A 26,769-nucleotide genomic window follows, 5' to 3' on the forward strand; every position below is an offset into this window, starting at 1 on the left:
GATCTTGAAAAATTGTTTTTTAAAAAATTTGATAAGATTCATAAACAATCATTGCCTAGATCTTCGGAAAAGTAAATGGTTCCGCTCAAGATCAGATTTTGACTAGTTCCGCTCAAGATCATTTACCCTACTAGAATGCATCGAAGGAGTGTCGTGCGTGCATTAGAAAAACTACGAAGCAAAAAACTCGATTCTCCCTTTCCCATCACAAGACAAAAGAAGATGACAAATAAAAACCATCGGCCAAGAGAAAAAAAATTCTATGAATCAATCGAGTGCTGTGCGTTTGTTGCGTTTGTTTCTTACAGAAAGGTATAGTAATCGGACGATTAGGGAGATCATCAATTATTTTGTTTTTTATTTACATAGTATACCGTCTCACGACATAACTTGACGAACATAATTCCTATAATTCACTCGGTCCATGGTAACCGTTCTCCAATTTCTCGGGCACCCCATGTTAGCCACATCACGCTCCACTTGATCTAACCACCTCGCTCGTTGCGCCCCCGCTCGTCTTGTTCCTACCGGATTCGTAGCGAACACCTGTTTTGCAGGACAGTCGTCCGGCATTCTCGCAACATGTCCCGCCCAGCGTATCCGGCCAGCCTTCACCACCTTCTGGATACTGGGTTCGCCGTAGAGTCGCGCGAGCTCGTGGTTCATCCTTCGCCTCCAGATTCCGTTCTCCTGTACGCCGCCAAAGATGGTTCTTAACACTCGTCGCTCGAATACTCCGAGTGTACACAGGTCCTCCCCGAGCAATATCCATGTCTCGTGCCCGTAAAGAACAACCGGTCTAATGAGTGTTATATACAGGTTACACTTCGTGCGAGGGCTAAGTCTTCTCGACCAAAGTTGCTTGTGGAGTCCATAGTAGGCACGACTTCCGCTGATAATTCGTCTCCGGATCTCACGGCTGGTGTCATTGTCTGCGGTCACCAGTGAGCCGAGATAGACAAAGTCTTCGACTATCTCCAGCTCGTCGCCGTCGATCGTGACCTTGTTATTACTGGACAAGCGGGTTCGGTCGGTCTCGGATCTGCAGGCCAGCATGTACTTCGTATTGGACGTACTAATCATCAACCCAATCCTTCCTGCTTCGCGTTTCAGTTTGCGATAGATCTCCTCCACCGCCGCAGATGATCTGCCGACTATATCAATGTCATCGGCAAAGCAGATAAGTTGACTGGATCTGTTGAAAATCGTGCCCCGCATTTCGCCCTCCGCTCGTCGAATAACACCTTCTTGCGCCACGTTGAACATCATGCAGGATAGACCATCACCTTGTCGAAGCCCCCTGCGCGATTCGAATGAACACGACAATTCACCCGAAATCCACACACAGCACTGCGTTCCATCCATCGTCGCCTTGATCAGTCTGATCAGCCTCCGGAAAGCCGTTCTCGTCCATGATTTTCCATAGCTCGTTACGGTCGATCGTGTCGTATGCGGCTTTGAAGTCGATGAATAGATGGTGCGTAGGGACTTGGTGTTCCCGGCATTTTTGAAGAATTTGCTGTAATGTGAATATCTGGTCCGTCGTTGGCCGTCCCTCCATGAAGCCGGCCTTATGACTTCCCACGAATCTGTTTGCTTGTGGCGTTAGGCGGCGGAGTAGGATTCGGGACAACTCTTGGTAGGCGGCATTGAGGACAGTGATCGCTCGGTATTTCTCACAGTCCAATTTGTCGCCCTTCTTGTAGATGGGGCATATTACCCCCTCCTTCCACTCCTCCGGTAGCTGTTCTATGTCCCAGATCCGGACTTTCAACCGGTGTAGGCAATCGGCCAACTTGTCCGGGCCCATTTTGATGAGTTCAGCTGCGATACCATCCTTCACAGCCGACTTGTTTCTATTCAGCTGGCGAATGGCTTCCTTAACTTCACTCATCGTTGGGTGTTGCTCCTCTACGTCGTTGGCTACGTCGGCTATGTACCTTCTCCCACCGTCTTGATCCCCTGCATGTGTGCCGTTCAGGTGTTCATCGAAGTGCTGCTTCCACCTTTAAGATCATTAATAATGGATCGCGTTTTCTGTATTTGTGTGTATTAGTGAGAATTTTTGTACCCTTTGGTTATATCATTTAGTTTGTATTCCAGTTTAGTTTTCAGCCGAACCGGATTCGAAAATTTGGGGTTGAAGCCCCGTTTTAGAATAAAATGAAATTTCATCAAGGGGTACAACATTGAAGTTAGATTTTTTTTCGGGAATTTAACAGCAAGCCCATTCATCCCTAATACCCGAAGTTAAATGAGTCAATAATAGGGAATTGATTCTCAGATCGTAAGGTACGATAGCGATTTTAAGTCCCATCCTTCATGTGGAATGTGGACGATGCACACCATCTTATCTTTTCTCATGCCGTTCGTGCTTAGGAAGCTTTTTCCTGAGCATGAACGACAGGAGAGATTTTCGTTTGTGGAAGCATTTCGATACAAAGCAGACAAATGCTACTCATACGTTTCGAGCTTTTATCTCTGTTGTGATATCAAAAAGATGTAATACTATTATGTATCGGAAACTGATAACATAATCATCTTTATTCTTGTCAAGTCTTATAAAAAGGTCAGGTTACAGTAGTGATTGATATGTTGGATTATCCATCCGTTATATTGGCAACACTTCCCTAATGATTTCCTAACTGTTCATCTGGCAACAATTCCAGTGAACACTACGAATTCACTCTTCGTCGATTCTTAGAACAATAGCGAATTGACATTTGCCCCGCGGTTCGTCAGTCTACAATTATCGCCGCGAGATGAAGTTCGGTCGTCGCGAGAGAGCTTCAACAAGCTGTAAGCTGGGTTTTTTCGTTCCCTTTTCTTTTCCTTCACACACCTTACGTTTCGCGATGCAAGCCTTCCGTTCGTATCGAAAAACCTGTGCAATACAATTGATTGGTAAATATTCAAACAGTTTTTTTTTTATTATAGAGACTTTGAATATTCAAACAGTTGTGCCACCAAGCCCTCAATAGTGGAATTTAAAGCATTTGGGAACAAGTCTACATTAAAAAGACAATAGTCTCCTCATGTTATTTCTTTTAATAATTTTTGAGCTAAATTTTGTTATAAGAAGGTTATTGCAAAACGCATCGACGGAAAAACATTTAATTTTAAACAAAAAATGTACGTATAATGTGCAAACAGTTCTCACACAAGGGCAGACATATCAGAAGTGCATTTTCATAACTGAAACTTTTCAAAATCAACAGATATCTTTTTAATTTTAAATCATTTTCCAGAACAATAGAAAGTTCAAACACTCCGTTAATTCCAGACAAAACCTTCAAATTTGTTGCTTTGGTTAACAGGACACAGCCGGCTTTTCAATAGTAAGAAAACACCGTGTTTTGATACTGAATGTACTGCTTAGCAGTTAAGGCTATGATCATTTAGTATCCGGGCACTTTATTTCGGTGATAGCTACGTTAATTGAGCTCGGATATGCAAAACTTTAGTAGCGTTTTGTTGGTTATGAAAAGGTCTATCTTGCCTATTTTTTGATAGATTTTTAAGTTAACGTGTGTTTGAGATATTTACGATGCAAAAAGACATGGTAAAATTAATTTTGCACAAATTTGCTCCCTCTACGCATTTTGCGCCTCGACAATTCTTCATTGTTGACTTGAAAGCTCATGAACTGTTGATTTTTTCTGATTCTTTTTTCGTACCAAATGGTTAAGAAGTATAAGGAGTCACTCTAGGATCCACACAAAGTTCAACTCAACCATCGGAGTGCAACCCTTGATCTTAAATATGGAAAAAATCCTATGGTTATTGGGGATAACTGAATGCAGACTCCTTAAATAATGCAAAAAATCCATATTTGGCAGGCAAAAAGTGTTGTCTGACTAGTAGACACCAAGTAAATAACTAATAATGATCAGTTTCAAAGATGGCAATCTGTGCATCCGGTTTTTACGCAATATGACAGATGTGTTCTGATGGATAAAAAAAATTATCAATACTTTTTCACAAAATGTTCGTAATTCTAGAAGAAGGCCTCGAAATTGATTATATTTGCTTTTTAAAGATCTCTAAGCAAAAAAACCAATGTAAATTAATATTTATATAACTCGACGATTTTCACCTTTTCGTTCACTTTTTTTTTCTAATGACAAAACGTCAAAAATTCCTCTGGCACTTAAAATCGAACATTGTTTGATAATCTTAAAGCACAATCATAATTCACTCTATTGCAAAATGTTCAATTAATTACCAGAAAAACTAGACAAATCGGCAAAAATGACAAAAATGACAAAATTGACAAAAATGACAAAAATGACAAAAATGACAAAAATGACAAAAATGACAAAAATGACAAAAATGACAAAAATGACAAAAATGACAAAAATGACAAAAATGACAAAAATGACAAAAATTACAAAAATTACAAAAATGACAAAAATGACAAAAATGACAAAAATGACAAAAATGACAAAAATGACAAAAATGACAAAAATGACAAAAATGACAAAAATGACAAAAATGACAAAAATGACAAAAATGACAAAAATGACAAAAATGACAAAAATGACAAAAATGACAAAAATGACAAAAATGACAAAAATGACAAAAATGACAAAAATGACAAAAATGACAAAAATGACAAAAATGACAAAAATGACAAAAATGACAAAAATGACAAAAATGACAAAAATGACAAAAATGACAAAAATGACAAAAATGACAAAAATGACAAAAATGACAAAAATGACAAAAATGACAAAAATGACAAAAATGACAAAAATGACAAAAATGACAAAAATGACAAAAATGACAAAAATGACAAAAATGACAAAAATGACAAAAATGACAAAAATGACAAAAATGACAAAAATGACAAAAATGACAAAAATGAAAAAAATGAAAAAAATGACAAAATTAACAAATATGACAAAATGATAAAATTACAATAATAACAAAAACGTCAAAAATTAAATTAATGTGAATTTATTCAAAATTTTTAAAGTTATTTAAAAATAACTTATGATTATAGTTATTTCTGGAGGGTGAAAACTTTAACTTTTAGTGCGTTGAGAGGCTCCTGAATCGAGTCTGGTAATCTGTACTGACGGATTCGAATATCCAAATCATAATTTCAAATCCTCTGAAAAGCGAAATATTTTTCACTTTTTTTCCTATTCCAGTGCCTTAAGACTGTTACACTGAACCCAAATTCACACTTAAAAAACACTAGAAGATTCACTTAAAAGTGAAAACGCAGTGAATTTCTTCATTTCAAGTGGCTCATGTACATTTCACTTGCCTCTCACTTAAGTTTTAAGTGACCGAATCAATATACACTAGCCCATCACTTGAGTTTTAAGTGACCGGCATTGAATGTCTTCGATGCTCACTTGAAATCCACTTGACCGGTCACTTAAGCCAATATTCACTTGCCGCTCACTTAAAATTCAAGTGATTTTTTGCATAGCGAATGTCAACAATGTCAGTATTGATTGTTTCATTGTTGTTTGGAAAAGAAACAACAGAGGTTTGTTTGAGTTGGTAGATGCAGAATTAAAGTAATTTATATGTTATTAAACAATGATATTTTCCATAGGTCGACCGACAGAAACATCGTGTGAACCAGTTAACACGTCGCAGAGACCCTTTTTAAAGCAATCAGGTTTCGGATACGTTTTCCGATGATGATTTGTTTTGGAAATATTCAAGTGCAATTAAAGTAAGTATCATGCAAAACAATAAATACTAGTTAAATTTAGTTTATTTTTTAATTATTATTTCAGAAAAGATCAACCCGAATGTCTCGTCAAAGTGAGGAAGTCAATGATTTTTCGAAGCCGAAAAATCTTTTTGAAGAAGAAAAAGTGACGTTTTTTACGTTGTATTTTTTTAATAAATAATTGTTTTGTAGAAACAAAGTTGATTAATGTTTGATATTCCGAAATTTCACCTAAAAACCACTACAATTGAAAGATATTAATGACCTGAGCAAACATTTGAAATTGACTTTGCCATTCACTTGAAATTCACTTGATCGCTCACTTAAGTGATTTCACTTGACCGGTCACTTAAAATTCACATGAATTTACGTATGGCGCAAATTCACTCCAGATGTCACTTACCTTTAAAGTGAAAATTATTTTCGGTGTAAGATAATCTAAAATTCCTATTTCTAAATATGTTGATCCTTATGAGACATCGCTCTATTCTAGCAAACTTTCCTTATCCTGAATTGGTTAGCTTCTGTGGAAGATCGCACCCGCTATAACTTCAAACGCACATGATTCCACCACTAGCCAGCAGCCATCAACACTAACTAAATCGAAGGATTTCTGTACATCCGCCCAGCATATCATCTTCCGAGATCTTTATGTCCTACCGCAGGAATCATCCGAGCATCCCGGGAATGCTCCCAAGAGTCTTGGCATCGCATCAGCTCGGAACCACCGACAACAAGCAGCACGAGCCGTAAATTGCCACGGTCATAAACTAGCCGAAGAAAAATGTTCCCATTTTCGACGATAAGGATGACCTCATCACTGCCAACACTTATCATCAGCAACAACTTGGTGCTGATGGGGTTTCGGAAGAAGGGGAAAGGTTCTGCTGGAATAGTTCAATTTGTATGAAAAAATTTAAAACTTTTAATAATCTTCTTCCAAATATTTGGGTTGTATGTTTGTTTGAGTAAATATAATTTATTTCATGTCGATAAAATGCTTTCACAGTTCCATAATAGCAAAACAAAGGTTTCAAATGATAATTTTCATTTGAAACCTTTATTCAGCTTTTATGGAACTTTGAAAGCATGTTGTCGGCACGTAGTACAAAAAATGTGAGAATTCTTTTGAGAACTTATGATTCCGATCTGAGCTGAATGAGCTTTTGGTTGCTTTATTTTTTATTTCGAAATAACCACACTACTTTGATAAATCTGAATTCAAAACAAAACTGAATCAGGTTAGCAAACCTTCGTTCCAGGAGGGAAAAATAAAATAAACCCAAGAACAAACCAACTAAACGTTGCGTTTGGTCATTTCCTCTTATCATCAGGACAGTCAATGCCCCCCGCACTCTCAATTTCCGCTGTTTTCTGAATACATATCCTGAAACCGCTACTGATAGAACTGACCGAGATGCCGAGAAGTTGCCCGGAGGGTAGTTGTTAGTATTTACGAGATATACACCGCTCTTCTGGTGTTTTTTCTGTGTCTATCTCTCCTGCTCATTTAACGGTACCCAGCTTCTTCACCCATTTGAAGGAAGCATATCCGTTTTACGACCCACTCAGGAATTCCCATGTTCCAGCTCCAGCTCCGAATCCGGACACACTTATCATGATGGAAAGGAGTAAAAACAAAAATCGGTATCTAGCACCACATTACGTTTAAGGACAGCCCCACAATCAACTGGCCACTCGTGTGTTTTTTTCGGATTTTTTTTCCTGGTGGTTTAAGCTCCTTTCATTTCATCACATCATCGGGTTCTAATCCTTCAAGAATTGAGCGAGTGCTCAAAAAAGGTCCTCGAGTTGGTCGATTTAGGTAGTTGGAGTTTTTTTCCACATTTGATTCAGTGCGGCTTCAAGTTTTTGGTTGGGTGCGAAAATTTTTGCTGTTCCAATGCCATCGTTATTGGTTTCGCCAAATAAATCGGTCTCCGTTAAGATAGTCGATTACTGCAACAGCGATAATCAGCAGATTGGTTCAAGAAAAACGGAAAACCCCTTGGCGCAGCAGAAAATTTTCGTTGATAAAAACGAGATCCTTTTATGGGTGCACTCTTGAAAAGCGCTTTGACCTACTGATTTAGGTCTCATTCCTTTGGACATCTCTTGTTTTTTTTTGTCAAAGATCCAAACATATATGTTTCGTTTAGAAAAGGCGAATGTCCTTCAACGTTGAAGTGAGAAAAACAAAAATTCGGTTTGAGCGATCAGCTGAAGCAAAACTAGCTTAGTTAAGCTTGAAAAACAATTATTTACTGATTACCTAACTCATCGTTTTGGCATTGAATATCAACTCTCAAGTAATGTCAAGGACTGAAATGCGTCATGAGTTCTACAGAGGATATATTTAGTTTCGCTAAACGACCTTCCTCCTGTTTTCTTGGACTATCTAACGACTTTTCATGGTTTTTCAGTCGGAATAATTCCCAAGAATGGGTATATTTTCATCCTTTTGGTATAATTCATCTAAAAAAATTCAGTGAGAATCGAACTCACCGCAGTACTCTCATCTTGGCTTGCCAATCCGATATCTTACCTAGTGCTCCATCTGAGTCGGCTAGCAAACGATGGTTTAATGTCGTAGTCTTTCTGCCACTGCCGATTACCAAAAAAAACCCTGGACGCCTGCCGTTTGGCCGGTGTATTATTTTATCTCCCTTTGTCTTTGATGGAAAAAGGATAAAAATGAGATGGGCATGGAGAGGGAATGGGACACTCTAAACTGTTTTCTATTGTTGGCCTCGCACAACTCATCTTGGCTGGTGATTTAAGCCGTCGGCTGTAAACAAAGAAAGTATTTTTTCTAATGCCGATTAACATATATACAGCACTCGGTACACCTTTCGACAAGATCCTTGCTGGCTGATTGTTTCCATCCTGCTTTGACAAGTTTTGCAAAAATAATCATGAAAGGATGTTAAGAAGCCTAAAAAATGGTTTTAAATCTGTCGATGAGTTTTAAAGAAAGCATCTATTTTTATTCATTTTTTTTCTTGATTTTTGTTGAGTAATTTCTGGGTTTTGGCATAATATGGCCTAGTTTTTTGGTGGTAAATTTTGAAAACAAATATCCAGAATATGCCAAAATTTTACACAAAATGCCAGAATTTGTCCGGCCCGGATACGTGTTGAAAAAATTCTGGAAACCTTACTCTAAGCGTACATCTTTTTAAGATTTGATGGCTAGTATCTTACGAATGCTGTGAACCCACCAACCCACAGAAAGTGTACTATGTATGCCGTGACCGGGATTTGATCTCATGCCCGCTGGCTTAGAAGACATGAAGGCTATCCTCTACGACACGGGCTGCGGATTTGAGGCTGTTGAAGCCTACAAATTTAACAAATTTGGTTTGCTCATCATTCCTCTGCAAAAACTCCATGACATAAAAATAGCTGCGATAAAATAAAAACGTTACATAACCCGACGTGGTCGGGTTCAAAAATCGTGGAATGAGTAAAATGGTCAAATCGTCCGTGTGCAGCGTTCTCAAATGTTTCCGTGAGATGTAAACTATCGGTCTGTGGGGGTACTGGGTACCTTCCGTGGACTGTATTTCCGATTCCAATGGTGGGGGTCTTGGGTTTGGGTTCCTTGAAGATCGATGGATTCCTTCGGCGATAGTTGTGACTTCTTGCGTTGGTAATTAAACTCCGATTTGCAGGTAAGTTACAATTTATTCACAACACATTGAGTTTTTGGCACAATTTATTGACACAACAATTTTTAGGGAAAATCAACACTTTAATCAAACATTTATTCTAACTACGACATTAATTTAACTACAAGACTACAAAACATCTATGCCAATGGCGGGTTTTCTTAAGACTACATCATACAACATTACAAATGGAGAAATTGGTAAGAGACAAAACATATAAGCACAAAAGGTGCATTTTTCTTCGATCTCCTCAGTTAGGTGCATCGATCAGCTGCTTCATTAGAGATGCTGACAGTTGGCTATCTTGATCTCTATCAATCCGTCCATATTCATTCAAGGCTCAGAGACGTAGGAAGGGTCCTTGATTAGTTTCGCTAGTAATTCAACATCCTCGCCCATCCTGAAACCGCTTGCGTTTCTGAAAATAAAAGAAATCTCACGAACACAAGGGGGTGGTCTGATCTGTCTGGTTTTCAAGGGAACGTCGGTGATCTTGAGGCTGGAATGCTTCTGGCAATATGCAGAGTTTTTCAACTGGTCGCGTCGAAGGTCCGGTTACAGTTTTGAGAGATACTACCCTCACAACGCCGTCCGATCCTGGATGCAGCTCTTCAACACGGCCCATTTTCCAACGCGATGGTGGAAGATTATGGTCCTTTATGATGACAAGTCTCCCAACAGATATCTCAACCGGCGATCTCCATCTCTTGTAACGTCCTTGCAGCTGTGTGAGATACTCTACTCTCCATCTGTCCCAAAAATGCTGAAGCTTTTTCTGCAGCACTTGGCTCTGATTTAGCCGATTCATCGGTACCTCCTTATAGTCCCTTTCCGGTAGTTGTTGCAATGCTTCCCCAACCAAAAAATGACCAGGCGTAAGTGGTTGAAGGTTACTTGGGTCATCAGTCAACGCAGTGATTGGTCTTGAGTTCAAACAATTTTCCACTTGCACTAGAAACGTGGTCATATCTTCAAAAGGGACAGCGTTTTCTCCGAGAACCTTCAGCAGATGCTTCTTGGCCGATCTGACCGCAGCTTCCCATAGTCCTCCAAAATGAGGGGCAGCCGGTGGAATGAAATGCCATTGAATTTGATTGTTAACGCACTCCCTTGATACCTTCTCCTGATGTTGGCTGGTACGCAAAAGTTTCAACAATTCCCGTAGAAAATTTCGAGCTCCTACGAAGTTGGTACCATTGTCCGAGTATATGTCGGAACAATACCCTCTTCTTCCAATAAAACGACGTAATGCTTGGAGGAAACGGTCCGTCGATAGGTCTGAAACTAGTTCGAGGTGTACTGCCTTCGTGCATAAACAGACGAAAACAGCAACGTAGGCCTTGGTTGCTGGTCGTCTTGGAGCTAAGCGAACATATACTGGTCCGAAGTAGTCCACTCCGCTCTTGGAAAAAGGTCTGGATCTCGTGACACGAGCCAACGGTAGTTCACCCATGAACTGCTGGATAGGGCTAGGCTTGGAGCGGAAACACTGTTTACAGTTGTGTATAATCTGCCGAGGAACATTCCGACCTCCAAGTGGCCAATACTTCAATCGAACGGAACTAAGCAACAACTGCGATCCTGCGTGCATCAACTTCTGATGATAGTGCTCGTATAACATAATTGTAAAAGGGTGTTTTGCTGGTAAAACTATTGGGTGTTTGGTATCTTCTGACTCCTCCGATTCCCCCAATCGTCCACCAACTCGTATTAAGTTCTCCGAAGAAATTCGAGGAACAAACCATCTTAGGGGCGAACTTCCGTGAACCTCCTTTCCTTCGACAAGGCACTTCCAATCTTCAGGGAACGACTCCTGCTGTATTCGGCGGATTACGGCGTATTCGGCATCTCTAAGTTCCGCTACAGTTAGAAGACCTTTGGGATTGGTTTCATTTTTCTTCAAAATACGCATCAGGCGCATCCAGTAGGCGGTGCTGCGTATAAGCTTGTTGAACGACGAGAACTTGCTGACGTATTCCACTCCAAAATCGGGCTGTCTTGTTGTCAGGTTCACTGCAACATGTCGAACTTCTGCATCTGCTCCCTCAGTGCAAAAGCTGCTAGGTTGTTCCGGATAATAATTCTGCAGCAGCCATTCGGGACCGTTCCACCACAGCTTGCTCTCCTGGATCTGATCGGGATGTACACCACGGGAAATTAGATCTGCTGGATTCTGTACCCCTGGAACATGTCTCCAAGCACAGTTCTCCGTAGCAGATTGGATTTTTGCTACACGGTTTGCAACGAATGTAGCCCACGTTGTAGGAATCGACTTCAACCACTGCAGCACGCAAGTTGAATCCGTCCAGAAAAACATCTCCGTTTCAACCTTCAACGCCTCTCGTACCTTGCAGGATAATTCAGCCGATAAAAGTGCTCCGCATAACTCCAATCTGGGTATCGACTGGCATTTTAAAGGCGCGACCTTTGATTTCGACGTCAGCAGATGCACAAAAATCTTTCCCTGAGCATCGATGCTCTTGATGTATGCGCAGGCACCATACGCCTTCTCCGATGCGTCCGAGAAGAAATGTAACTCCATCTTAACCCAGTTCGGAATGACTGCACAACGCTGAATTTTCAACTCGTTCATCAAGTGAAGCTGCCGGTGAAATTCACGCCATTCCCGTTCGATTTCAACTGGAACTGGATGATCCCAGTTAAGCCCTTCTCCGTTCTCGTTTAATTTCCACAGCTTCTGCATACAAATTTTGGCAGTTGTGGTTACAGCTCCTACCATACCAAGCGGATCGAACAACATTGCGATTGCCGACAGAATCTTACGTTTTGTTAGCCTTTCGTTTTCCGGGGTACCCAGTATGGTGAAGTTGAAGCGCAGAATGTCGGTTCGAGGTTGCCACACAAGTCCTAGGGTTTTAACTGCAGGGTCTGGATCTAGTTGTATTTCCTCCGTCTGTGGCAACGCAAGGTCTTCTTCATCTATTGATTGCAAGGCCGTTGGCGAATTGGATGCGAACTTTCTTAATCGAAACCCACCGCTTTTCGTTAAACTTATTAATTGTTCGCAAAGTGTTGAAGCCGCTTCTTCATTATCGGTACCCGTCAAAACGTCATCCATATAAACGTCTTCCATGATTGCCTTGGATCCCAGTGGGTACGACTGCTGCTCATCTGTGGCCAACTGTTTCAGAGTTCTGGTGGCGAGAAACGGTGCCGGTTTTGTTCCATATGTGACAGTGGTGAGTTCAAACGTTTCTACGTCCTTCGATGGATCCTTTCTCCACAGAATACTTTGCAGCGGCATGTCTGCTCTATCGATGCCTATTTGTCGGAACATTTTCTCGACATCTGCAACAATCATTATTTGCTTCATTCGGCAACGCATGATGAGAGCTCGCAGCTCGTCTTGGATTACCGGTGCTGCCAGGAGTGCCTCGTTCAGAGAAACGCCACTGCTGCTCTTACACGATGCATCAAATACCACTCGAACCTTGGTTGTTGTGCTCGCCTGTTTGATGACTGGGTGGTGTGGTAGATAACAACGCTTCTCTGGGCCCACATACGCCCTACGCATGTGCCCTAGGTCCACGTACTCCTCCATGAACTGGTTATATTGATTTCGCAAATCTGGATCTTTCGCCAATCTTCGTTCTAAGCCATTTAGTCGCTGAAGTGCAATGCCGCGCGACTCGCCCATCCTCGAAAGTATCTCGTCGTTTTTCGGTAAGCCAACACGGTATCGTCCATCAGGACTCCTCTGGATAGTGCGAACAAACTGCGCCTCACAGCGTTGTTCTTCCGGGGAAAATGTGTTCGGAGACCCTATCTCCTCACACGACCAAAACCTGGTGAGAAGTTCGTCTAGATGAACTGTAGAAGCTGCATTGCAAACGATGCGCCGAGCTGAACCCTGGTGTTCAACTGCTCCGGTGACCAACCAACCGAACACTGAATCAATCAGCATTGGCAGACCCTCGCCAAGCGGGTTGCAAGAAGGAGAAGAAATGCTGAATGCCGAGTACCAAATCTACCGATTTTGATTGGAAGAAACCTGGATCCGCTAATTCCACACCCTGTGGGAACTTCCACGAAGAAACCGTCACGCTTGTAGTAGGCAGATCTGCAGTAACCGCTGGGAGAAGAAGAAATTCTATATTTCTCGCAAAACTAGATGTACGTGACTTCACAACTGCTGAAACCTGGTATTTTACAGTTGTGTTTGCCTTGCCGATTCCAAGTACCGAGATATTCGAACGTCTTCGGGAGATCTTCATCCGCTGACAGAGCCTCTCTGTCATGAAGTTACTCTCTGATCCGGAGTCTAGTAAAGCCCTTGCGTGGAAAGCCCTTCCTGTGTCGTCTTCAACCAAAACGACTGCTGTGGCGAGGATGATTGTCGACGAGTGGTTCCTGGCAACATTTGAAGAAACGGTTCCTGCTGTTGTATCGGTTGACTGAGATGACTGTTGACCTCTTCTGGTAGATGCTGCTGCTCGGGGACTGCTGTAACCGCCTCCGTCTTCTCTGAAGCACACTAAAGTGTGGTGCTTTCCCCTACATTTACGGCACACTTGAAAAGATCTGCATTCTGTAGCTTGATGACCACGTCGAAAACAATTCCTGCACAGAGAATGCTGCCTCAGCAGTTTGTCGCGTGCGGAGGGATTCAACCTCAAAAAGGCTGAACAGGTGTAAAGCAGATGGGATTCTGGGCAAGCGATACACGTTACGGATGAAACCTGAGCTGCGCTGTAGCTCGTTCTAGAGGCGAAGTTCTTCTTGAGCGGTTGGGAAGGCTCCTGCTTCGCATCCTGAGCCTTTGATGGTAGTGAGGCAAGAATTTTGACTCTCGTTTGAAGAAACTGGGTGAGATCCTTAACCGTATCCTGAGTCTGCAGCGCACTGTGCTCCTCCCATGCACGACGAGTTACGGGATCCAGCCTTGAGCACAATACTTCCAACAGCAATAAATCCTTGTAATCCTCGGGCTTTACCAGTTGGTCTAACGTTTGCACAACACGTTCGAAGCCTTCCAATAGCACTTGAATTTCTGATGACGATTCCTTGGTGACCTTCGGGAGTTTGAACAGATTTCCTACTTGTCGACGTTTCAAAACCTTGCTATCGTTGTATCTCGTCATCAGAGTTTCCCAGGCGATGGTGTAGTTGGCTCTTGTCAAGGCCAAAGGGTCGATGAGTGCTCTGACTTCTCCGGCTAAGCATCCCTTCAGATAATGGAACTTTTCCACATCCGGCAAGTCCACCTTGGAATGGATCAACGAGAGAAAAAGATCCCGGAAGCCCAACCACTGATCTATGTTGCCGTCGAAGGTCTGCAGCCTAATTTGGGGTAATCTCACGTGCTCCGTCACTGGCTGCATGGATGAATCCATGATGCGGGTGGATTGTAAAACACTAGCATTCGCGGTATTCCCTTCCAACTCCTTGATGCGGTCCAACATGCTCGCCTTTGCATCGTAGAAACGTGCGGTGAAGTCCAACCTTATGCCTGGACAAGCGCCTTCCTTCGACGAATACTCTTCATAAATTTCTACATCCATGATAGCATCGTTGACCTTATCCCACAACTCATTCAACTTTTCCAGCCTCACTTGGATTTGTTGAACCGATGTTACCTTCCCCAAGGTGTTCGCAAAAGAAGTTATCGCCTTAAACATCTCCAGCATTGCCTTCAATCTGGTTTGGAGATTCCTCAGCGGTGGATTTCTAGTGGACGATGAAGCCCCGGAAGTAGCCATGGTTCTCGTTGATCGGTTACACGCAGTGATAAACGGTGATATAAACAACAGGTGAGTATTCGAACTACTATCAAGCTTCGGCAATGAACATACACTGTAGAGCTTAACTTACTTTAAAGAAACTAAAGTTGCACTCCTCTACAGGTATCGATCGACTCCCGAAAAGCTTGACGTAATACGCGTGGGTTTCCTTCAAATGTGGGTATACGCCTCAATGTTCATTCGCGGTTGAAATAATTGCCTCAGACCAGATTTGTATTCAGGATATGAACGGGGAAAATACGATGTAGTATTCACATTTGAACAAGCTTCGGCAAGGGACATATACTGTAAGCTTAATTTACCTTAACAAAAATAAGGCTGAACACCAGTCTTCACGAAAACATGTACCCAGTTCAACTTGAGTGCGGAAATCCAGGCGCAAGTTTTCCCTGAACTTGCACACAAGCTTGTACTTGGGTTTAGTTCGAACCTGAACTCGAGCACATTTATTGTACCCGAGTGCGCGCCCCGATGTTCGTACCCTGGTTCGCTTCGGGTTCGTACCGAGTTTTGTACTCATAGTGGCTGGCTGAACTGAGATTGAATGTGTCTGCCTGTGTATGCCTGGGAGTTGAATGCGGTATGAATTATTTTCTTCAGTTAGTTTTTCTATCGTTTGTGCGTATGTTATTCAATTTCACTGCTGTTTTTGAGCATTTTTGGAGTTATGTATGGGGTGTTAAAACCGATACATATATATGGTTGGTTTTTGAAAATTGGTGATGAATTTTTTTTGTCTTTTGGCCAAAAAAACCGAATAAAAAATTCGGCCGAAAATTTGTTTGTTTGATACTTGATAGTTCCCAAATATTCCGAAATATTTCATAAAATCACCGGTTGATGATTTTATGACACATTTGGGAATTGCCGTTTCAACTCTCGCTACGCAAACCTCATGAAACAATGTTTATATTTATGAGGCATTAAAAAATGCAAACATAAAATTGATAAATAATTTCATGGCGAGTAGAAAACATGTAAAATTTTGCATAATTTGAATGATTAAAAATTATAAAAAAGATCCAATTGACACAAATGAAAAAAACGGTCTAATATTCAAAATGTCAACAATAACAAAAATATAAAAAAATGGCTTTAGTGACAAAATAGAAGAAAATGACAGAATTATCAAACAACAAATGGCAAAAATGAGCACATGGTTAAATGGCAAAACCTTCTAAAGCTGTTCAAAAAACATCCGTTACAAGGAAATTTGAGTTGCAGTTTGATGGCGTTCCCCAGGCCGTAAATGATATCCGATTTTCATGATATTATATTCATTATGTAGATTATGTAGCTACTCAACATTTGAAAATTAAGTCGATATGTATAACCAGATTTTAAGAAACTGGTTCAGACAGAAAATAGTAAAAATAAAAAAACAATTTATTTTCAAAATAATTATACCTCCTGACAGCTTTGCTGTATTTGAATGTTTCATTGATGTTTGGAATTGTCAAGAATACATCCATCCGACTATGTTTAGATATGTTAGAATCCAATGAAAGTTTTGACCGCTATTTCGGATCTTCCACTAGAAAAAAATTCTTACTTTAAAACCGGCATCTAATTTTGGCTTTGCTTAGTTGTATTTCATTTCTATATGAGCCGATTTTTTTAAATTAAATTTTAATTTGTTGTTGTTAATTTGATTATCGTTTCGAATGAACATACTTGATCTTATCATATTGACCCAAACAATTTTGAAGGGTTAGAAATGACAACAAATATTATAACTATGAAACTGGCAAAAATGGGAAAAAATAAAACTCATAATAATTTGGAAGACTCGTTGATTAGATTTCATAGTGGTAATTTTCCACTGGTAAGATGTTGAAAAAATTTAATACCTCATTTTATTGCACAACTATCAAATTACAAATTACATATAATTTGTTTTATTTGTTCTACAATTAATTTGTTATATGAATTATAAAAGCCCTGTTAATACCAGGACAATAAATTTTTTTACAATTGTTTTTCAGATAATCTATTTATTTAATTGTTTTTTACACAATTACTTAATAGAAAGATTATGTTCATCATTCTCAAAAGTTCATAACAGGCCGTGCTAGATTTTTCGAGTATTTGTAGACTGGATTAGTCGTACCGTAAACTGGGGGAATTTAGATCACTTTTTTCATTCATTTTTGAATATTTTGGTAGGGGTTGCTTTTTTGTAACACCTAAATTTTATAAAATAGTTACTGAGGTGAGGAGCATAAAACATTATCATTGATTGCAGTAAATTCAAACGACACTGGTGGTTATAATTGAATGTTTGTTACAAAACCAGATTTCGAGTTTCGGTGTAACTTTGATAACTATGGTTTTTACGTACCCCAACATCTTCAAAATTATTGTTATGGTGCCAATAAGCACACAATGTACAAACATTAATAACAGTAATTTTTGTTAGGACTATACTGAGTTTTTCAACGATTTTTTTTCAAAAACATTTATAATCAAAAGATGAACAATGTTGCTGCATACATCAAGGGGTAAAAATTATTAACATTTCTCAAATTTTTTTTGACCTCAAAAACAAATAAAATTTTGCATTCATGCTATTCCATAGGTCCTTGCACTGTTCCCGTGTTATTTTTTTCTTCAAACTGAACCATTTGATAGGTTTTTAGCCATTTTTATTATACGGGTTTTTTCATGGAAAATCACCGTTATTTTTCAATATCCAAAAATTATCACCGAATGACCTTAAAATAGCACTTAAACTAAAACTAAACATAGAAAAAAGTTGAACTTTTACCTGAAACAACCCATTTGCTCCTTAATGCTTAAATTTGATCAGGAGAGATGTTTGTTTGTGAGCCTTCGGAAAACCAGATATTTTAAGATTTTAAATTTACATTTAAAATAATATCAAAAATCTTCTAACAAAAACCAAATTTAGCTTAAATGTTACCCATTTTGTAGGTTTTAAAACGTAGTAAACTGTTTTCAGATATTTTAACCTTTTGCTTAGTTAATGATGATTATGTGGAAAAATTTCATGTTGATCAAAGTTACCCCGGTGATCAAAGTTCCTCCAGTTTACGGTACATGAAATAATGTTTTTATCGTCTTTAGAACTTCGTTTAAATGACCTATATTTTTAATGTGATATCGGGCTCTGAAATTTAAAAAAAATCTCAGTAGAACAGTTTTTAAGTAATGCTCGAAATATGAAATTTTGAAAAAAATTTAAAAAGTAGGTAATTGTACTGAAATTCAAATATCTCTTTATGCATGACGTGAATTCGAAATCTCTTATTTGCATATTAAAGGTGAATAAATTTTCCTATCGATCATGCAAACTTTATTTTTGAGTATGATTAACAGCTTTAGTTTAGCTTTAGTTTCAGACTCGAAGGTAATATGTAAAAAATCCGATTTTCTTTTGTACTTAAATATCAGTTCACAACAAAGATTTCAAGTGGTTGTTTATCAAAATCGCTTGAAAATTTGCATTTTTGAATAATTTTGCGAACCACGGTGTACTTATCATAGTGTAGGAAGAATAAAACATGGTAAATTTCAGTCGCTCCAAGTCAAAGTTGAGTATTAGTGTACCAGAAGGCCACATGCCAGATTGATCTGACCATGGGGAGGGCTACTTAAGTCTCAAATGTGAATAGGATTTTTAGGTATTTTGCTCGGGAGGAACAAAAAATACTGGTTTTTCATTCATAACTTTTTTCTTCACTGGCCGGTTGCTTTTTATGAATAACTAGCTGATCCCGTACGAACTTCGTTTCGCTTTAAATCATTGGTACGTCAAAATGAGTTTAGAAAATTAATTCGAAACATTCTTTCGACAATTTCGGGGAAAAAATTCAACAGTGTTTAAAGTCGCTTCTATTACTATTACTTGAAATTCAAATTAAACGGTTGATTGGCTTTTTATTAAAATTTATGTGAGAGTGTTTTCTTCTCGATCGGTTGCAAAATCTAGACATTATGGCAGAAACATGTACTATTTGTTTATGTGCACGACTCTTTTGCTTGACCTTCACACTTAAATTGGTATCAATTAACTGCCTCCAACAAAATTATTGCACAAAACACTGAACTTTCAATGAAACCCTCTTTTTCTGTCCCATGGCCCGAAATTCGATAATTGAAACCAATTTTACGTTCCTCAAAACTCCCTTTTACCATTTTTTCTTTTCAAATTATTTGAAAAATAACGTCAGGAACTTGAAAACAGTGATCAGTGAATATAGACGCCCCTTTCGCCGACGGAACATGCTACCTGGAGTCAATTGCTCATAGTTTATAACCCTCATCTGAACATTTTCATCTCAATCCGATGCATGATCACGACAATATCACGAAAACAGTGAGCAACTAACATGGACGGCCTTTTTTTGACCACGATTCAAAACTTGACACCTGAAATCAATTATCTCCCATGTGTCAATTTTCATTACAATTCTATGCTCAATCAAGAGAATATCGTAAAATCAGTGAACAGATGATAACCCCTTTTGCCGACCCCTGAGTCAAGATTTGAAACCTGAAAGCAAAAGAGCGTCCCTCAAAACTCCTATGCGGAAATTTTCATCTCGATCCAATGAAGAATAACGTCAAAATCGCAAAAACATTAAAGTTGGGTATGCACGACTCCTTCAGCCAACTTCTGATCCGCAATTCGAAACTTGAAATCGATTGCTCGTCCCTCAAAACACTCATGTGCTAATTTTCATCACAATACGATCTATATTAACGGCAATATTGCAAAAACATTAATCAGTGGATATGGACGACCCCTTTGGCCGACCCCTGACCCTAAATTTGATAACTGTAATCGATTGCTCATCTCTCAAAACACTCATGTGCAAATTTTCATCACAATCCGGTATATAATAACGCCAATATCGCAAAAACATTAATCAGTAAATATGGACGACCCATTTGACCGACCCCTGACCCTAAATTTGATAACTGTAGTCGATTGCTCGTCTTTCAAAACACTCATGTGCAAATTTTCATCACAATCCGACGGAAAATAACGTCAATAACGTGAAAACAATATTTGTCTTGTATGGACGACCCCCTTCAGAAGGGGTCGTCCAAAAATCTAAAAACATTTTTCATCATTCCTGGTCCTAATGAGCATCCATGCCAAATTTCAGATCTCTAGCTCTTAAGACGGCTGAGTCTATAGAGGACAAACAAACAAACAAACAAACAAACAAACATACTGATAATTGCTTTTTATATAGGGTAAATGATCTTGAGCGGAACTAGTCAAAATCTGATCTTGAGCGGAACCATTTACTTTTTCTAAGTTCTAGGCAATGATTGTTTATGAATCTTACCAAACCGTTGAAAAAACACTTTTTCAAGATCTTTCCATACAAGCATTGACATTTTTGCTAAAATTTATTAACTCAAATAATGTTATTAGAAGATTTAAAAACATACGCTTTTTTGCTGCAATTTTCATCAATCTACGCTGACTTTGAACGTCAATTTATGTCACCTTTGACCGTTGTAAACTAATTCTCAATGATTAAAATGGTAGAAAAACTCATAAAAAAGCATTATTCGGGTTTTTGTAGCAAGTTTTTCATCAGAATATCAATTAATAGCGTAGTTTTTAAAAGTAAAATATGATCTTGAGTGGAACCATCTTCGATCTTGAGCGGAACTACTAGCTTCCGAAATAAACCGCTAGGTGCGCTGCCTTATGCCTAATTGCCGCAGTTTATACCCCTAAATGTATGCAGCACATTTGTATATTTCTTATTCTATCAAAATTAAGTTCGAATGGAACAAAAACTAATTAGGATAATACTAATAATACTTCACGATTCAATTGGTGGCCTGGTATTTTAAACCTATCAGATTTCCTTGTGTTTGACTTTACACTTGAGCTCGAACTGGAAATTGGTTTGAGAAATAATTGTGTTATCAATTGAGATAAATCATTAATGTTTCAATAAATTTTGAATATAAATAAATGTCAACGTGATTCATGAGAAACTGGAATTTATTTTAAACTTTATTCTATGAATAAGTTGCTTACAGCAAGGTTGCCGAAATAACAGTGAAATCTGTTATTTCACAAAATTTTGAGGAAATTTTTATCACAGAATCTGTGTCACAGAACACGATATTTTGAAATATTTACAGATTACACAGAATTTTTTAATTGCGAATGGATTTCCATAATTAAAATTTTGTTTTGGTCAATATAAAATTAAGGTTTCTACTTTGAATTAAAAAAGTATGAAAAGATTTTCAACGTAAACTGATTTTTCCCAACTAAAATTTAAAAACGACACAAATTATCATGATTTTCCAATAAAGATAAAGGAAATAAGGGAATAAGGATTAAAAAAAATAAGAGTTTTTTCTCAAAAACATTGATTTTGAGCAATGTACCGTTTTTTTTTTTGCCAAATCTGTAATTTAAAGTATCTTCTTTTTTATTACTAATTTTGTCGTTACCTTCAAAAGTTGTTCGGGGCAGTATGATCCTAAACACGCACATTCAAAAAATCAATGAAATATACTAACGAATTTAATTTTTGTGATTAAAAAAACTAAAATTTGAGTTTAGAGAAACGATTCTTTCAAAATAGGATACAGTGCATCAAAGGGAAAATTGGACTTTTTTTAAGCAAGAAATAGATTTGAACGGATATTTTGAGAACACCTTTGGAACGCTAAGTTTCTTTTTTTCACGTAAAAAGATTAATTTTTTAACTTTAAAATCTTCAAAGATGAAATTTAATTGAAGTTTTCACAGTTACACAAGTATTAGGAATAAGAGCTATTAAAGATGTTGACAGAAGAAAATGGTTCCGCTCAAGATCATATTTTGGTTCCGCTCAAGATCAGCGTGGTTCCGCTCAAGATCAGAATTCTTACTTCAGTAAAACAGCTCTAGAGTTATAAGGATTCACTCTAAAATATTCTAAAAATCATCATTAGAAAGTTGAAACCAAGATCTATCCGCTGAACTGAAAAAATATTTGTTGGGATATAGCCCAAAGCCATACCGCTTGATCAACTGTTCCGAGTTGCGTCGAATTGAGCCAATTGGTTCCGCTCAAGATCATTTACCCTATATAGATTTTCTTAAAGCCTGAATTTATAAAAATATTTCACTCGAAGACTGCAATCCGATTGGACTTAAAACAGTTATGTTATTGCGATGGTAACATTCTAAAATTGTTTGTTTTATAGGGAACTTGAATGTTGATATGAAACAAAGATTTTAAGTTCTTATTTATCAAAAATCGGTTGAAAGTTGTAGAAGTTATGGCAAGGTTGCCGAAATCACAGAATCTATAATTTTCCAGAATTTTGAGCATAAATATTTTTTTCACAGATTTTATGGCATAGAACAAAATATTCACAGATTTTGGAAATTTCGTATACTTTTTCAAACTAATAAATTTTCATACCAATACTTAATTTGGATTTCTGAATCAAATTCACGAAAATGTTATTAAGTTAACACTGTATATTGATTTTCTCTAAGCCTAAATCAAGACAAACATTTTACCCGAAGACAGCATCACGATTGGAATTGAAACAAAAAAGTTACCTAAGATGCTCAAGCGCTTACACTTTCTGCATTTGATTCCGTTTCCAGGATTCTGAACATGGATGCGCGCACACGGGTTCGCACCCGAGTTCGAACACGAGCTCGAACTTGCACCCTACACTTTGAGTGCGGTGAGTTTAAATGGGTGCGTGTTGAACTTGCACCTCAAAAGTTGTGTGCAAATAAGTACAAAAACTTGCGTGCACTTCGCACCCAAGTTGAACCGTGAAGACTGCTGAACACCTTTACAGGTATGCACCTCCTTGCCGCAAATTTCGATTAGAGGGGAAAATTTCACGCCTCGGTTTCCGTATGAAAATATTCTTCGACCAACTCGTCCGTATCCTCGATACCAAACAGAATAGCAGGATGGGTGATGGGAAATAATGGCGATGTAGTATTTGAATTGATTTAAGCTTCGGCAGGACGTATACTGTAGGTTCTACTAACCTGACCGAAAAACTCGTTGCACGGATTCAATTCCAAAATTTTGAATCCAAAAAATATGAAGACCGGTGTACTATGTTAAAATTGCACACAGTACCGTTAGTGCATCCGAAGGCCCCTTGTTCCAATCAATAACAAAGTCCGTAGATCGGGCACTCATTCATATATACTCGCAAAATAGGTATGGTATGTAGGATCGTTGCATTCGTATGACAGTAGGTAGGATATGTGTTCGTGAGATAACAATTTGATGTAGTTGGGTATGGACGGTCCGGCTTTAGTTGATTATTATAACTCAGTCGAACCGGTCGAACCAAGCGAGGAATAAATAAAGTGCGTCTTTGTGAACTCACCCTTGCCGCTAAAGAGTTGATTTCCGGGTAGTTTCGGGTTTCGCGCTGTGCTGTGTGGCCAAGTGATGACCAGGACGAGGCTTTTGACTCGGTGGCTGGAATCTGTAGTAGGATCTCGGATGGCCCAGCTGATACCAGGCAAGTCGGATGGTGTTGACCTTGAACTTGGAGAGCAGCACAATGGCGGCTTGCAAGATTCGCCAACCAGAAAGAAGAATGTGCTTTATTTCCTTGCAAAGCCGGTAAGTGCAGATTGCAGCTTGCAGCTAGTTTTTTTTTTCGGTGATGAAGTGGTGATTATCAAGAATCCCCAAATGATTCTTGATTTCGGTGGGCTGGTTGAGTTGGAGATGACGTCACCACAAGTTGTAATCAGTGATCATTGACGATGATGATGATGATTACACGACGTCACTGCTGCCAGTGTGTTGGTGCGAGATGGCTCATGAATTTAGCTGTCCGGGTGTTGGTGTAGCTTGTAGTTCCCTTGCCGTAGTGATGATGTTGTAGTGAGTTTGTGCAATGTTTACCAATCTCACGATCGATTTTGGTAGATGAGAAGGAAAAGGTGCGGTGTAGTTTACAACAAGATAAGCATTCGGCTGGACATATTCTGTTTGTGTTAATTTACCTGGAGAAACAGAAGATGCGGCTTGGATGTTTATCTTGTATCACGTTGGGCGGTAATTCCAGGTTTTGTGTTGATTTCCAAAGTGTTCCAAAACGGGTAAAAAATACAGAAGTATTGCTAAACGCGACGTTCCGTAAGTCGTGAACGGCGATAGCTGGGGCTTCTGTTTAATGCTAGTCGACCAATGAGGTACTAGATTGGTGACCACGGTGAGATGAATTGGGCTGGACTTTGGATCTCCTTCTTCGGGCAACTTCTGCGGCGCAATGGAGTCAACGAATCATGGTGCTGTGTATCCGTCAGGGCTGTTTGATCCGGCTCGAAGGACCAAAATGTGGGGGTACTGGGTACCTTCCGTGGACTGTATTTCCGATTCCAATGGTGGGGGTCTTGGGTTTGGGTTCCTTGAAGATCGATGGATTCCTTCGGCGATAGTTGTGACTTCTTGGGTTGGTAATTAAACTCCGATTTGCAGGTAAGTTACAATTTATTCACAACACATTGAGTTTTTGGCACAATTTATTGACACAACAATTTTTAGGGAAAATCAACACTTTAATCAAACATTTATTCTAACTACGACATTAATTTAACTACAAGACTACAAAACATCTATGCCAATGGCGGGTTTTCTTAAGACTAAAGTATACAACATTACAAATGGAGAAATTGGTAAGAGACAAAACATATAAGCACAAAAGGTGCATTTTTCTTCGATCTCCTCAGTTAGGTGCATCGATCAGCTGCTTCATTAGAGATGCTGACAGTTGGCTATCTTGATCTCTATCAATCCGTCCATCTTCATTCAAGGCTCAGAGACGTAGGAAGGGTCCTTGATTAGTTTCGCTAGTAATCCAACACGGTCGGCAGGTTCATACCAAGCGTTATAGTAGACCTACGGATCTGAAACTGCATTTGAAGGTGTTGAGAACGCTCAAGGTAAACCCAGGGCAGTCGGACTATCACATTGCCAGGAAATTCAATGCCGACCGGTGCACCATCAGAAGGATTCGTCTGCACGAAGGAATACAATCTTTTCGGGCCAGTAAGCAACCAATACGAACATTGGAGCATAATCCTGGCCAAAAATGTTATAAAGCCACTGGTCGGGGTGATATCCCACCAAGTTTAAATTCGTTTTTGCCGATAAGTTTGCAAGAAATTGTTTGATCTGGCAAGGTATTTCCAGCTGCGGACGAAAAACCCCAGTTTTTGCGAAAAAAAAAGCCATGGACTCCGAAATGTACGTTTTTTTTTTTCGTACATTAGATCTCACAAAGGACCAGAAAAGTTTTCGCCAAATTTGGCAAGCTGCTTCTACATCAAAGAGGTATTACAGTGGTATCGGAACAATCGGTGGATTTTGTCGAAAAGGACATCAACCCGCTCAACTTTAAATCGATTGCTCAACGAAAGGACTATTTTAAATCGATCGCTCAACGAAAGGACGTTTCCCAGTGCTTGGAAGGTTGCAGTAATTTCTCCGATTTATAAATCAGGCAATGCTCATCACGTCGAAAACTACCGCACAATCTCAATCCTGAATTCAATTTCAAAAATTTTTGAAGTTTTAATGCACGAGCGATTGTATGCTGTCATAAAACCTCTTATCTGAGAGTCTCAGCATGGATTCGTAAAAAAACGGTCTACGGTGACGAATCTGATGTGTTACGTTTGTTTCCTGAGTAATAGTCTGGAGAAAGGTTGTGAAGTGGATTCAGTCTATATTGACTTTGCAAAAGCGTTTGTCCGTGTCCCGCACAGAATTCTCCTTGCAAAGATGGATCGCCTAGGTTTTTCAGCTTGGTCACTTGATTGGATTGCCTCATATCTATTGAACCGACACCGACAGGCTTTAACGGAAATTTGGAATTTACGATCACGAACTTTCGACACCCCATCTGGAGTACCGTAGGGAAGTCACCTTGGACCAATTCTGGGTATTGTTTTCGTGAATAACCTATGTAATACTTTTCAATCCGACACTCTGCTTTATGCTGATGACTTGAAGCTGTTCAGAAGAATTAGCAGTTCCGTTGACTGTCTTGCCTTACAAAACGACATCGGCAGATTAGAAGACTGGTGCCGCTTATATGGAATGACGGCAAACGCCAAAAAATGCAAGATAGTCAACTTCACTCGTGCACGTAACACAGTCAACTTCGAATATCAACTCTCGGGTTCAACATTGGAGAATGTCAAATCCATTCTCGACCTGGGAGTGGAAATTGACAACAAACTAACATTCGCTGAACACATTGCGCTCACGTCTGCGAAGGGTTTTGCTGCATTAGGATTCTTGCGTCGTAGCACGAAAGACTTCGACGACGTCTATGCACTGAAAGCAGTGTACTGCTCTTCGATTCGTAGCATTATGGAATACGCCGCTCAGATATGGGCTCCTACTAAGAGTACACACTGCTACCGACTTGAACGTGTCCATCGAAGCTTTGTTAGGTACGCTCTCCAGCGACTTTCTTGGAACGAACCACTTCGACTTCCGCCGTACGAGCAAAGGTGTGCTCTGATAAACATTGCTTCTCTCGAAAAGCGTCGTACCGAGCTACAACAAACATTTATTTTTGATGTCTTAACTAATCGTGTCGACTCTGCTTACGTATTATAACGCGTCAACCTTTAAATATCAAC

At 39.3% G+C, this 26,769-nt stretch overlaps 1 protein-coding gene across 1 annotated transcript; it reads right to left on the bottom strand.

The window, feature by feature from the left end:
• Window positions 1-9,802: 9,802 nt before the first annotated feature.
• On the bottom strand, window positions 9,803-13,024 carry LOC129752310 (uncharacterized). The gene has a single exon (XM_055748097.1). It carries the CDS (start codon window positions 13,022-13,024, stop codon window positions 9,803-9,805), a length of 3,222 nt encoding a protein of 1,073 aa, XP_055604072.1.
• Window positions 13,025-26,769: the final 13,745 nt, after the last annotated feature.

This window comes from Uranotaenia lowii, chromosome 3, assembly GCF_029784155.1.
Source record: "Uranotaenia lowii strain MFRU-FL chromosome 3, ASM2978415v1, whole genome shotgun sequence".
In the NCBI taxonomy this organism is placed as follows: Eukaryota; Metazoa; Arthropoda; class Insecta; order Diptera; family Culicidae; genus Uranotaenia; species Uranotaenia lowii.

Coding starts and splice junctions, on each gene's coding strand:
- LOC129752310 (XM_055748097.1), bottom strand. CDS start 13,024: ATGGGCGAGTCGCGCGGCATTGCACTTCAGCGACTAAATGGCTTAGAA.